A 12,887-nucleotide genomic window follows, 5' to 3' on the forward strand; every position below is an offset into this window, starting at 1 on the left:
TCCATTGTGAGGGGAAAAATGTACCTTGTGAGTCAGTGAGAAGCTTTTCACGCCCTCTACTGTTGACAATGGACGTTTTCAGGCCAAGGACCCCCTAGCTGAGAGAGATGAAGCAGGGACCCCCTCTATATTGTATAAAATTGTGTTTCAGATCAACTTTTGCTGCTCTTTTCCCCCTCTACACGATAACTCTTTGCCAAAAATAGCATATCTACAAGCTCACAACGCCTTGCAGCGCGAGGCGTTGTGAGCTTGTAGATCTGCTATTTTTGGCTAAAGTTCTCCTCAGAAAAGGGATGTTAGGGTTCAAGTGGTAAAAAAAATAATTATATCACACAAAGATTTGGCGGACCCCCTGTCGTAACTCTGAGGACCCCCTAGGGGTCCCGGACCCCCTGTTGAAGACCCCTGGTCTATGGTCAGGATTCACAAGCAGAAATGTTTCACTGTCTCATAGTAATAATAACATTTTCAGGAGCTGCTTGACACATTCGTCTTGCTTGAAGACAGAAACAAATACCCGTTGGTGCACCTTGCCCTCCCCTACTACCATTTTTATGTGTGTATTTGTACAAATTGGTATATATATTTTTTTTTTATCCTCAAATTTCTACTTAAGTACAGTACTTGAGTATGTACTGTACTTAGTTACTTTCCACCACTGATAACCACACACCGGAACATAACCATAAATAGCATGTCTACTCTAAACATAATATAGCATTTCTGAGTCCTGGAACCAGGATAATTTTCCGTTTCATTGTAAGGGGGAAAAGGGTACATTGTGAGACGGTAAGACACAAAGGGCGCTAGCTTTTGGCGCCCTTTACTGTTGACAATGGCCTGAGTAGTCTGGAGTCACAAGAGGCAAAATGTTTCACTGTAATAATAAGATTTTCAGGAGCTGATTGACACGTTCGTCTTTCTGGCATTTATGTCAAATAATTTGGCACACACACACACACACACACACACACACACACACACACACACACACACACACACACACACACACACACACACACACACACACACACACACAAATTGATAAAAGGACATATATATACACTGTATAGTAAAACCAGTTCAGTCCAAACCCCTAACTAATCCACAAGTGCCGTACTAAGTCTAATAGCACTCACTGCTCCTAAACGTAGACAGTAGTAATATATAAAAAAAACATACTGTATATACATCAATGTACATGCATCCATAGAGTACATACAAATCATTGACATCACACATAACGCATTAGACAATAAATAAATAGAGGCTGACTCTCCAGTGTTTACGCAGCCTGAACGAGGAGCTCTTCCCAGGATTGACTATATCCTCAATAATACTGTTCCGGGACTCATCCAGGCGAGACATGAATCCATGAGTCTCACATGTGTGGATTCCACACGTTACAAACAAGTGACTGGCACTATGCCATCTAGGGACCTTAAGTAGAATCCTCAGGGCATCATTGTAGGCCACTTTACCTGGCAACCCGGTGTTGCCAGGGAGAGAAACAAGCAACCAGCATTAGCTCGTTCTGCATTAGCATTAGCTCGTCGGGAACTTTCAGCGCCTCTTAGGGTCTCATGAGACTCCACAATGAGTACTAGGAGAAAAAAAAACAGACTTTGCATAAAATAGGCAAATTTCTGCTTTCTCCCATTATGCCAACGGAGGGGGTCGTTAGACGGGACGAAGGGGACTCTATGGGAATAACTCAACGACCCTTTCAATGTTGGTGAGTGATAAGCGACACATCAAAGAAAACACTTAAAATGCCCGGATGTCTCCTTTAAGCCTCCGCATGCTACCTTTCTTGTATGTGTACCACAAGAAAGCTGTATACATGGGAGTGCATATTGCTTATGTCAGCCAGCCTCGGTTATTTGATCAACCTGTAAGAATGATCAATGCCACTCCTCTGTGGCTGTGACCCACCAAGACGCCTCTTGGACCTGGATGGAGCCGACATGGAATCATTTTTGCCTGATCGCCTCGCTGCTCGTCGGATTGCTCTTATGGCTGTGTGGTGTTGTATCCACAAAGGGAGTGAATGGCAGAGTTCCGGGTTGATGGGTTACAAACACCTGCCAACCGCTTGGTAAGTGTAGCTATAGTGCGATCGGAGATCGTGGGATCATTTTCCAAGGCGTTTCCCACGGTGGTGAGGATGTTGCGCAGGCGTTCCATGAGGATGCGACGGTCCGGTGCGTCTGTTAAAACAGGTACAAATTTACAGTAACAGTAGGATCTTAATATTCCCACACTATCTGTGCTTAGAATTAAATGTACACAAAATTCCTAAATACACTGTAATGGCCAGTTGATATTGTAAATGTAGTTGTATATAGAGCTAGTTTATTATTCTTACCCTCTTCATCATGAAGCACAAGGTGGTCAGCAGAACTTCCAGTTTCAGATTCTTCAGTGGGTTGAAGAGGTTGATTAAAGCCTGCGGATGGTGGACAAAACAGCACGCCTGTTATTACAATGCCACCGCCCACCCATAGGGTGAATTATTGTTACTAGACCATACCCGGTGAAGGGCGCAGACGAAAGTCGTTGCAAACGTGGGGTTAATGCACGTCCTGTCGCGCGGTTTCTCCCCCGCGCGCGTCCCGTCGTGGCACCCCCCCCCCCCCCCCCCCGCCCGGTCGCTCCCGTCGCGGCAAGAGCCATATGAAATCCGTTTTATTTTTTTTCCCAAATTCTGTTTTTTCCATTTTAATATTTCTGAATTCTGTATTTTGCTTTTTATGCTCATTTTTACCATAAAAAAAGTGTCTGGTAAGTGGAAATGAATAAATGTTCAAGATATAACAGTCCATACATGTCTCTGAAAGAAATCTACACAATTCCAAATCTTTAATATTTGCAAATTATATGCAAACATAGAACAGTATATAAGTACATTAAATAGCTCCAATATAGGCTTGCTATTTTAATATAGAAAAATATAAATATAAAAACGGATATATGAATACTATGTTGTTATAGTTCTATATATATATATATAAAAAGTTGCTATATAAAATAGCAAAATAGGCTTGCTATTTTCTGTTGCCCTGCAGCAGGCTTGAGTATATTTTTTGATGGCATTTTACACCACTAACAACATTAATCAGAGTTTATTTTTAATTCACGTGTGTTAAATGTGTTACCCATACAATCAGGTCTGCTCACGTCACGTTTCAACTGCGCGGACGCTAATGGCCCTTGTTGTGTTATACGCAAAAATGTTCCCAAAATAATTCGGTCTGAGCATGCGAAAAATGGCGTCGCCCATGTATTATTATTTCTATCGTCTTTGTAAGACTATTTCTACGTGGATTTTACTGTTTATAAAGTAGGATGTGACCATGCAAAATGGTGGTGGCCCGTGGATTTGTAAAAAATATTTTACCGCGAATATTTTTTATTTTCCAAATTCTGCAATAGTCCGTGTTTTATTCCAATTCCATTTTTATTGGTCATTTCCGCGATTCCGACCGCGATTCCGTTAACACGGATTTCATATGGCTCTCCCCCCGGCCCGCGGTCACCCCTCCCCACGGGCATGTTACTCGGCCGCCTCGGGTCCGTCTGGTCTGGTGTGTTTACTTTCCACAGGAAGAGTTGTACTGAGAGAGTGGGCGGGGTCTAGGTGTTGCCATGTCGGCCGACTGTAAGCGCTGTAGGGCCAATGTTGGTGGTATAGGGTTCGTTTGGTTTGGCCTCGTTTTCATAGACCTCGTTGCTTGTTTCTCTCGCGAAACCTGGCAACACGACGCATGCGCAGTTTGATCGGAGACCCAGGACTCCATCCACCCACCCACCGTCAGGTTACTAGAATTATAGTAGGATTATTATTATTCATATATTCCCTTCTTTTTACGTTGAGACACTGTTGTGTTTGCAATGTGCAATATAAATGATGTATATTTGTATTCATTGCTGTGATGTATTATGACTTACTCTCTCCAGTTTGATCTGCCTTCAGAGCCATCAGAAACTTGCGGGGTACTGCACCATCGGCACCTGAAACAGACACCATGTCTACGGAGCAGGTCTGTCCTGAAGTGGTACCGCTCTTCACCTTTTTGTAGAGTCTGTACAAAAGGCAAGGTTCCCACACATTTTTAAACTATTCTTTTTGTTGGGTGACATCCTCATTAGGCCACAATGTTAAACATGTTTATGGACATGTGTTTTTATTTTAACAATGTATATCCAAAGATTTGATTAATTAATTCCAATCATTTTCCAGGTCTGAAAAACATGTTTTCCAATTTCAAAATATTTCCTGGAATGTCATGACTGTGGGAGCTCTTAAGAAGGTGCTTAATTGAGAATTACACATAAGTTTCGTTTTAGAAGGTTAAATCCTACCTTTTGGCGAAACCACGGTCTGGGCATATGGCTCGGTCAGCAGCAGCATATATATACTCCCCACCATGCTCTGCTCGAAGGTCGTTTTGGAGCGCTGACACGGCAGAAGTTATAGAGTGACCAATCTCAAATAGTTTGGTTAACTTCTCAGTGGTTTCGCTTCCCACGTCTCTGTGTTTCAGAGCTGCAGCCGAATGTACATTGTGGTTGTGGACGTTCTGGAGAATTACCACAGTTGGATACTGTGGCAAATGTGGGTCCACCTTAGCCCTGAGACAAGCAGCACAAAGATATGTGAGCAACAAAATGTGTGGAATAATTGCATTCAAATGACAACACTTACTGTGAACGTGGAAAAACTCACCGGGTCGCTCTACCGTCTCTTCTAGGATCTGCCTTCAGGATCACACTCAACTTAGCTGGACAGTTGGTGTTTTTTGATGTCCTTCTGGTGCCTGCTGTAGCTGACCGCTCCTGTACATTGTGCTGACATTTGTAATTCCTCTGAAAATATGTATGTACAGATATGTATGTTAATCAAAAAGCTGACACTATGTGCTCACTGCTGTCAGCTTGTAGATTGGCTATTTTTTGGCAGAGAGGTGTGTAGATGGCAAAAAAGAGCAGTTATGGTTCATTACCCTATGGATATTTTTTATGCCAGTCGAGGGTGGCTGGTTTATGGCCCTCCATGTGGCGGGGGTGTTCTTCGTCTCCAGAACCCACTGATTAATGCGTTCTTCAGTGTCAAATGGGAGCCGCAAAGTAGCGCAAAATGCACTGTGGTCCATTTCTGTAGTTTGCTCCTCAAAGGAGACAACATGATAGTCGTACCCAGGGGGAAGCCAGGTCTATGAAATGCAAATGGAAACGATATTGAAGCTCACTTAAAAACATAACTTATGTTATGATAAATAACATAAGCAATCAAACAAATGAGTACAACCCTGTTATGTAATAATAAGTTGAATAACCACAGTGTTAGGACTGACCTGTAAGACAGGATACTTAGAAAGATCACTACAGTTCTCATCACCACAACATGTTGTACCCTCTGACATGATGCTGTGAAGAGATTGATTGATTGATGTACTTTATTTAGTAAGACATGAGAACAACAGTACATGGAAGTACACATTCACAATACAAGCTCTACTAAACTGGAAGACTCATAAAGCACTAAGCTTGTTTAAAATGAGATCCCCACGCACACAAATCATGATGACATATAAGAGACAGACAGATATACACACACTACTATACAAGAACTTCATACTATCAGCTTACAGGTTGCTGGTATGAAAAGATGCGTACAAGAGAAAAAAGAGGAAGAGTTTGGCTAAGATATTTTCGAATTGCAGCCTCCTGAAGGTATTTCTTAAAGGGTCTACACCATGAATTTGAACTTTTTCTTCATTTTTGTGTGTTTTTGGTCTCCCCCACCTCTCTTCTGTTCCAACAAATACCCGACTTCGAGCATGCAGGCTTTCATAGGCTATCTGTGGTTTTCATGTAAATTGGTCTGAAAACAGTCCGTCAGATTTGTTCCCCCACCCTACGTCACGTCTGGGAACAATTCCTCCCGTTTTTCAGTTCTAACCAAAAAAAAAAAATCTAAAAAAAAAAAAAAAGAAATCATTTTTATTTTTTTATAAATTTTTTCTTATTTTTTTTTTTTACTTTTTCCACACAGAACCAGGACATGACATGCATACAAACTGGCTCAATAGCGCCCCGTGCCAAACAGGACAATGTGGTATTGCAGGTGAAAGTGCTTTATAAGCCAGAGAGAAGTTAGTTGGAATGAGTATATCTGAGGCTTGATTTAGGCTCAAACCTTTTGAAAAACGTTTGAGGGACATAAACAATATGATATCAAATATTATTATTATTTTTTAAATTCATGGTGTAGCTCCTTTAAGGCAGTTAACATGCTACCCAATTACTATGTTTAATAACACAACAACTCCTACAAACACAGTACACAACGCAACTCCTGCACACACACTACACAATAACACAACTCCTACAAACACACTACACAATAACACAACTCCTACAAACACAGTACACAATAATAATAATATAACTCTGGTTAAAAACAAGTTTCTTACCTCAGCTAATACAACTTCTGCGTTTGTTTGCTCTATTGTTTCTTTCGTCTGTTTTGGCGTTAGTATCCTCCTGATATAAATCAATGTTGTCCCTTTTCCCTTTGTTTCTGCGTCGTTTGTTTGTTTGTTTTTTATTTATTTACAACAGATCTCCGATGTGTTGTTTGGTGTTGTCTTCTCTCTAACTCAGTCTTCGTCCATTTCTGTTGCGCGCGCAGCAAGGGGGAGGAGTCGGAGGACCAAGGCAAGTGAGTGGTTGTGGAAAAAGGAAGAGGTGTGGTCTCCGCTCTCCTCTTTTTTTTTTCTTTTTTTACAAATCTGTATTTATAGTCTCATGCAATACAATACAAACACAAACAACATACACAAACCAAGAAGTTATCAATACATCTATATAACATCATCAGAACCAGAGGGATTTACTAACAGAAAACATTAAGGAGTGAACACATAAAGACAGTTCTGGCATATTTCTTATTTTTTGAGCCATATTGTTTTAATGTACTGCCTGGCTTCAATCTCAATTACAATTTGGAATGACTAAATTTGGATTTATGTCTATGAAATTTAGCTAGAATAATGATCAAATTAATTATGAATTCCTAATTTTTCTTCTTATTACTCTGCTCTCCATGCCTCCGCCCACAATCCGCCCATGGTGTCACCAAGTTACAACTGTTACAACGAGCCGGGAGGAAAAGAACAGTATCACTGTAATAACATTTTCAGGAGCTGATTGACACATTCGTCTTTCTGCCATTTATAATGTCAGAAACTGTGGCACACACATTGATCAAAGCCTAACAAGGACAGATATATACTATATAGTAAAAACCAGTTCAGTCTAAACCCCTAACTGCTCCACAAGTGCTGTACTAAGTCTGATAGCACTCACTGCTCCAAAAGGTAGACAGTAGTTATAAAAAGACATACTATACATCAAGGTACACGCAGCTGCTCAGGATTTTTTTTTTGAATTCGTTTTTTATTATTAACTTTATTCCAGACACACAGGGGGTCCATAGAGTACATACAAATCATTGACATCACACATGACACATTAAATAAAAAAAATAAATAGAGGCCAACTCTCCAGTGTTTACGCAGCCTGGACGAGTACCGGAGACAGCTCTTCCCAGGATTGACTATATCCTCAATAATACTGTTCCGAGACTCATCCAGGCGAGACATGAATAGTGCCTTAAGAGAGCCTCACATGTGTGGATTCCACACGTTACAAACAAGTGACTGGCACTATGCCATCTAGGGACCTTAAGTAGAATCCTCAGGGCATCATTGTAGGCCACTTTAAGCCTCCGCATGCTACTGTACCTTTCTTGTATGTGCACCACAAGAAAGCTGTATACAAGGGAGTGCAAAATGCTTTAGAAATGCACACTTGACAGGACCTGAACACACACTGAACCTGTGAAACAGCATATTAGTCTGGGCATAAAGTTTTCAGCGCCGTCTAGAGATATCTCTATCATCATGGAGATTATCAGTGAAAATGTGGGCAAGGTACTTGATTTCCTGGCATACAGAAAGACGACTGTCACATAAGTGAAAGGCTGGGAAGGCCAATTTCTTGTCATCATGGCTTCTCACTATCATTACACTACACTTGTTTTGCATTGTAAATTAGATGTCATGATCATTGCCATAATTTGAGCACACTTTTAAAATAGCTGCTGTAACCCTCCACTGTATGGACTGACCAGGTCATCAGCGTACATAAGGTGATTGATGATAGTTACCTTAAAGATAGCCTGTATTGCAGTTATTTAATTCATTAGATAGATCATCCATGTAAACGTTGAATAACATAAGAGACAACAATACCCCCATGACAAACACCATTGCTAACTGAAAAATGGGCAGATGTAACATTACCCCATCTAACCTGCATTTTCTGATTTGCGTACCAATATATTTATGTTTTGTGGCAGATCAGAATGAGCAGACCTTACACGTTACTTTGGATGTGAGCGATTCCTTTCCACAGAATCTGCTCATTTGTGGTGCCCAGCCAGCCTCGTTTTTTTGATCGACCTGTAAGAATGATCAATGCCACTCCTCTGTGGCTGTGACCCACCAGCCCGGCAGACGCCTCTTGGACCTGGATGGATCCTTTCGGCGGATAAGCCGACATGGAATAATTTTGCCTGATCGCCTCGCTGCTTGTCGGATTGCTCTTGCTCTTATGGCCGTGTGGTGTTGGTGTACCCACAAAGGGAGTGAATGGCAGAGTTCCGGGTTGATGGGTTACATATATCTGTAAACCGCTTGGTAAGTGTAGCTATAGTCTCATCGGAGATCGTGGGATCATTTTCCAAGGTGTTTCCCACGGTGGTGAGGATGTTGCGCAGGCGTTCCATGAGGATGCGACGGTCCGGTGCGTCTGTTAAAACAGGTACAACTTTACAGTAACAGTAGCATCTTAATATACCCACACTATGTGTACTTAGAATGTACACAAAATAATCTGCCTAAATACACTGTAATGGCCAGTTGATATTGTAAATGAAGTTGTATATAGAGCTAGTTTATTATTCTTACGCTCTTTATCATGAAGCACAGGGTGGTCAGCAGAACCTCCCGTTTCACATTCTTCAGTGGGTTGAAGAGGTTGATTAAAGCCTGCAGATGGTGGACAAAACAGCACTCCTGTTATTACAATGCCACCACCCACCCATAGGGCGAATTATCGTTATTATTATTCATATATTCCCTTCTTTTTACGTTGAGACACTGTTGTGTTTGCAATGCGAAATATAAATTATGTATATTTTGATTTATTGCTGTGATGTATTAACACTTACTCTCTCCAGTTTGATCTGCCTTCAAAGCCATCAGAAACTTGCGGGGTACTGGACCTTCGGCACCTGAAACAGACACCATGTCTACGGAGCAGGTCTGTCCTGAAGTGGTGGTGCTGCTCTTCACCTTTTTGTAGAGTCTGTAAAAAAGGCAGGGTGACATCCTCATTAGGCCACAATGCTAGACGTGTTTATGGACATGTGTTTTTATTTTAACAATGTATATCCAAAGATTTGATTAATTAATTCCAATCATTTTCCAGGTCTGAAAAACATGTTTTCCAATTTCAAAATATTTCCTGGAATGTCATGACTGTGGGGGCTCTTAAGAAGGTGCTTAATTGAGAATTACACATACGTTGTTTTTTTTAAACGTTAAATATACCTTTTGGCAAAACCACGGTCTGGGCATATGGCTCGGTCAGCAGCAGCATATATATACTCCCCACCATGCTCTGCTTGAAGGTCGTTTTGGAGCGCTGACACGGCAGAAGTTATAGAGTGACCAATCTCAAAGAGTTTGGTTAACTTCTCAGAGGCTTTGCTTCCCACGTCTCTGTGTTTCAGAGCTGAAGCCGAATGTACATTGTGGTTGTGGACGTTCTGGAGAATTACCACAGTTGGATACTGAGGCAAATGTGGATCCACCTTAGCCCTGAGACAAGCAGCAAAAGATAATGTGAGCAACAAAATGTGTGGAATAATTGCATTCAAATGACAACACTTACTGTGAACGTGGAAAAACTCACCGTGACGCTCTACCCGAGACAGACACATAGTCTCTTCTAGGGTCTACCTTCAGGATCACAGTCAACCTAGCTGGACAGTTGGTGTTTTTTGATGTCCTTCTGGTGCCTGCTGTAGCTGACCGCTCGCGTACATTGTGCTGACATTTGTAATTCCTCTGAAAATATGTACAGATATGCATGTTAATCAAAAAGCTGACACTATGTGCTGTCAGCTTGTAGATTGGCTATTTTCTGGCAGAGAGATGTGTAGATGGCAAAAAAAAGAGCAGTTATGGTACATTACCCTATATATATTTTTTGTGCCATTCGAGGGTGCGTGGCCTAAGAGCCTCCATGTGACGGCGGTCTCCTTTGTCTCCATAACCCACTGATTAATGCGTTCTTCAGTGTCAAATGGGAGCCGCAAAGTAGCGCAAAATGCGGTGTGGTCCATTTCTGAAGTTTGCTCCTCAAAGGAGAGGACGTGATAGTCATACCCAGGGGGAAGCCAGGTCTATGAAATACAAATGGAAGCGATATTGAAGCTCACTTAAAACATAACTTATGTTATGATAAATAACATAAGCAATCAAACAAATGAGTACAACCCTGTTATGTAATAAGTTGAATAACCACAGTGTTAGGACTGACCTGTAAGACAGGATACGCAGAAAGATCACTACAGTTCTCATCACCACAACGTGTTGTACCCTCTGCCTCTGACATGATGCTGTGAAGAGATTGATTGATTGGTGTACGTTATTTAGTAAGACATGAGAACAACAGTACATGGAAGTACAAATTCACAATACAAGCTCTACTAAACTGGAAGACTCATAAAGCACTAAGCTTGTTTAAATAGAGATCCCCACGCACACAAATCATGGTGACATATAAGAGACAGACAGATATATATACACTACTATACAGAACTTCATACCATCAGCTTACAGGTTGCTGGTATGAAAAAATAAAAAATATGTACAACAGAAAAGAGAGGAAGAGTTCGGGGTGGGGGTTAGGTTAAGACTTTGACAGGGGACATTTTCGAATTGCAGCCTCCTGAAGGTATTTCTTAAGGCAGCTTTGAAAGTGAGTAGGGTTTTACACTCTCACTGTCAAAAGAGAGTGTAAAGAAAGAGACAATGTATGAATAATGTAAAGTATATAATGTTCAACTTCTTGTTTACGCCCAAAATGAGTGGATATCCACAGGCTATCAGCAATGTGCAGCCATTAGAAATATCAGGCCTTTCTTCATGGCAAAAAGGAGCATTTGATGTGTTTTTTTCAGTGAGTAGACAGAGAAAAGTAAGCAGAGATTATTAATGATCACCTTTAAAGGTCTTGCCGTTTCTAGAGGCTTCAGAGTACACACTAATAACGCCTACAAACCTACATAAGTGAAAGGCTGGGAAGGCCAATTTCTTGTCATCATGGCTTCTCACTATCATTACACTACACTTTTTTTGCATTGTAAATTAGATGTCATGATCCTTGCCATAATTTGAGCACACTTTTAAAATAGCTGCTGTAACCCTCCACTGTATGGACTGACCAGGTCATCAGCGTACATAAGGTGATTGATGATAGTTACCTTAAAGATAGCCTGTATTGCAGTTATTTAATTCATTAGATAGATCATCCATGTAAACGTTGAATAACATAAGAGACAACAATACCCCCATGACGAACACCATTGCTAACTGAAAAATGATGTAACATTACCCCATTTAACCTGCATCTTCTGATTTGCGTACCAATGTATTTATGTTTTGTGGCAGATCAGAATGAGCAGACCTTACACGTTACTTTGGACGTGAGCGATTCCTTTCCACAGAATCTGCTCATTTGTGGTGCCCAGCCCAGCCACAGGCTGGGCACCACAGGCTGGGATACAGGCTGGGATATCCACAGGCTATCAGCAATGTGCAGCCATTAGAAATATCAGGCCTTTCTTCATGGCAAAAAGGAGCATTTGATGTGTTTTTTTCAGTGAGTAGACAGAGAAAAGTAAGCAGAGATTATTAATGATCACCTTTAAAGGTCGTTTCTAGAGGCTTCAGAGTACACACTAATAACGCCTACAAACCCAATTACTATGTTTAATAACACAACAACTCCTACAAACACACTACACAATAACACAACTCCTACAAACACACTACACAATAACACAACTCCTACAAACACACTACACAATAACACAACAGTTGTGTTATTGTAGGAGTTGTGTCACAACTCCTACACATACAGTACACAATAACACAACTCCTACACACACAGTACACAATAACACAACTCCTACACACACTACACAATAATAATAACTCTGGTTAAAGACTAGTTTCTTACCTCAGCTAATACAACTTCTGCGTTTGTTTGTTCCGTTGTTTCTTTCGTCTGTTGCTGGTATTGTTTTGGCGTTAGTATCCTCCTGATATAAATCAATGTTGTCCCTTCTTTGTTTCTGCGTCGTTTGTTTGTTTGTTATTTACAACAGATCTCCGATGTGTTGTTTGATTTTGTCTTCTCTCTAACTCCGTCTTCGTCCATTTTTGTTGCGCGCGCAGCAAGGGGGAGGAGTCGGAGGACCGAGGCAAGGGAGAGGTTGTGGAAAAAGGAAGAGGCGTGGTCTCCACTCTCCTCTTTTTTTCTTCTTTTTTTTTACAAATCTTTATTTATAGTCTCATGCAATACAATACGAACAAACACAAACAACATACACAAACAAAGAAGTTATCAATACATCTATATAACATCATCAGAGCCAGGGGGATTTACTAACAGAAAACATTAAGGAGTGAACACATAAATACAGTTCTTGCAGCTTTCTTATTTTTTGAGCCATATTGTTT

General features: G+C 41.0%; 3 protein-coding genes across 4 annotated transcripts in view; all 3 read right to left on the reverse strand.

Annotated features, from left to right (window-relative positions):
* LOC311052811 (acylamino-acid-releasing enzyme-like) overlaps positions 1 to 12,887 on the reverse strand; it is a 58,375-nt gene that overhangs the window by 36,476 nt on the left and 9,012 nt on the right. The window lies entirely within an intron of this gene.
* LOC311052816 (uncharacterized protein) lies at positions 1,220 to 6,591 on the reverse strand. Its single transcript, XM_084068031.1, has 8 exons — positions 6,483 to 6,591; positions 5,361 to 5,433; positions 5,010 to 5,219; positions 4,733 to 4,872; positions 4,369 to 4,638; positions 3,955 to 4,088; positions 2,372 to 2,452; positions 1,220 to 2,213 (listed from the first exon to the last, which is right to left on the reverse strand). The coding sequence occupies exons 2-8, from the start codon at positions 5,427 to 5,429 to the stop codon at positions 2,017 to 2,019; spliced, it is 1,101 nt and encodes a 366-aa protein (XP_083924157.1). The 5' UTR covers positions 5,430 to 5,433; positions 6,483 to 6,591; the 3' UTR covers positions 1,220 to 2,016.
* On the reverse strand, positions 7,496 to 12,553 carry LOC311052815 (uncharacterized protein). 2 transcript variants are annotated; one of them, XM_084068030.1, is made up of 9 exons: positions 12,385 to 12,404; positions 11,790 to 11,986; positions 10,681 to 10,759; positions 10,334 to 10,543; positions 10,051 to 10,205; positions 9,687 to 9,956; positions 9,305 to 9,441; positions 9,042 to 9,122; positions 7,496 to 8,883 (listed from the first exon to the last, which is right to left on the reverse strand). In XM_084068030.1, exons 3-9 carry the CDS (start codon positions 10,753 to 10,755, stop codon positions 8,684 to 8,686), a joined length of 1,128 nt encoding a protein of 375 aa, XP_083924156.1. In that variant the 5' UTR covers positions 10,756 to 10,759; positions 11,790 to 11,986; positions 12,385 to 12,404; the 3' UTR covers positions 7,496 to 8,683. The 2 variants fall into 2 exon arrangements, with proteins under 2 accessions (XP_083924156.1, XP_083924155.1); XM_084068029.1 differs by lacking the exon at positions 11,790 to 11,986 and having other exon boundaries at positions 12,385 to 12,553.

The sequence above is a fragment of the Gymnoscopelus microlampas genome (assembly GCF_963454915.1).
Source record: "Gymnoscopelus microlampas genome assembly, chromosome: 10".
Classification (NCBI taxonomy): Eukaryota; Metazoa; Chordata; class Actinopteri; order Myctophiformes; family Myctophidae; genus Gymnoscopelus; species Gymnoscopelus microlampas.

Coding starts and splice junctions, on each gene's coding strand:
- LOC311052816 (XM_084068031.1), bottom strand. CDS start 5,429: ATGTCAGAGGGTACAACATGTTGTGGTGATGAGAACTGTAGTGATCTT. Junction 4,639..4,732: donor AGAGACGGTAGAGCGACCCG/GTGAGTTTTTCC, acceptor TGCTTGTCTCAG/GGCTAAGGTGGACCCACATT. Junction 2,453..3,954: donor GGCAGATCAAACTGGAGAGA/GTAAGTCATAAT, acceptor CACCATCCGCAG/GCTTTAATCAACCTCTTCAA.
- LOC311052815 (XM_084068029.1), bottom strand. CDS start 10,755: ATGTCAGAGGCAGAGGGTACAACACGTTGTGGTGATGAGAACTGTAGT. Junction 9,442..9,686: donor GACCGTGGTTTTGCCAAAAG/GTATATTTAACG, acceptor CCTTTTTTACAG/ACTCTACAAAAAGGTGAAGA. Junction 8,884..9,041: donor TGTGCTTCATGATAAAGAGC/GTAAGAATAATA, acceptor CTGTTTTAACAG/ACGCACCGGACCGTCGCATC.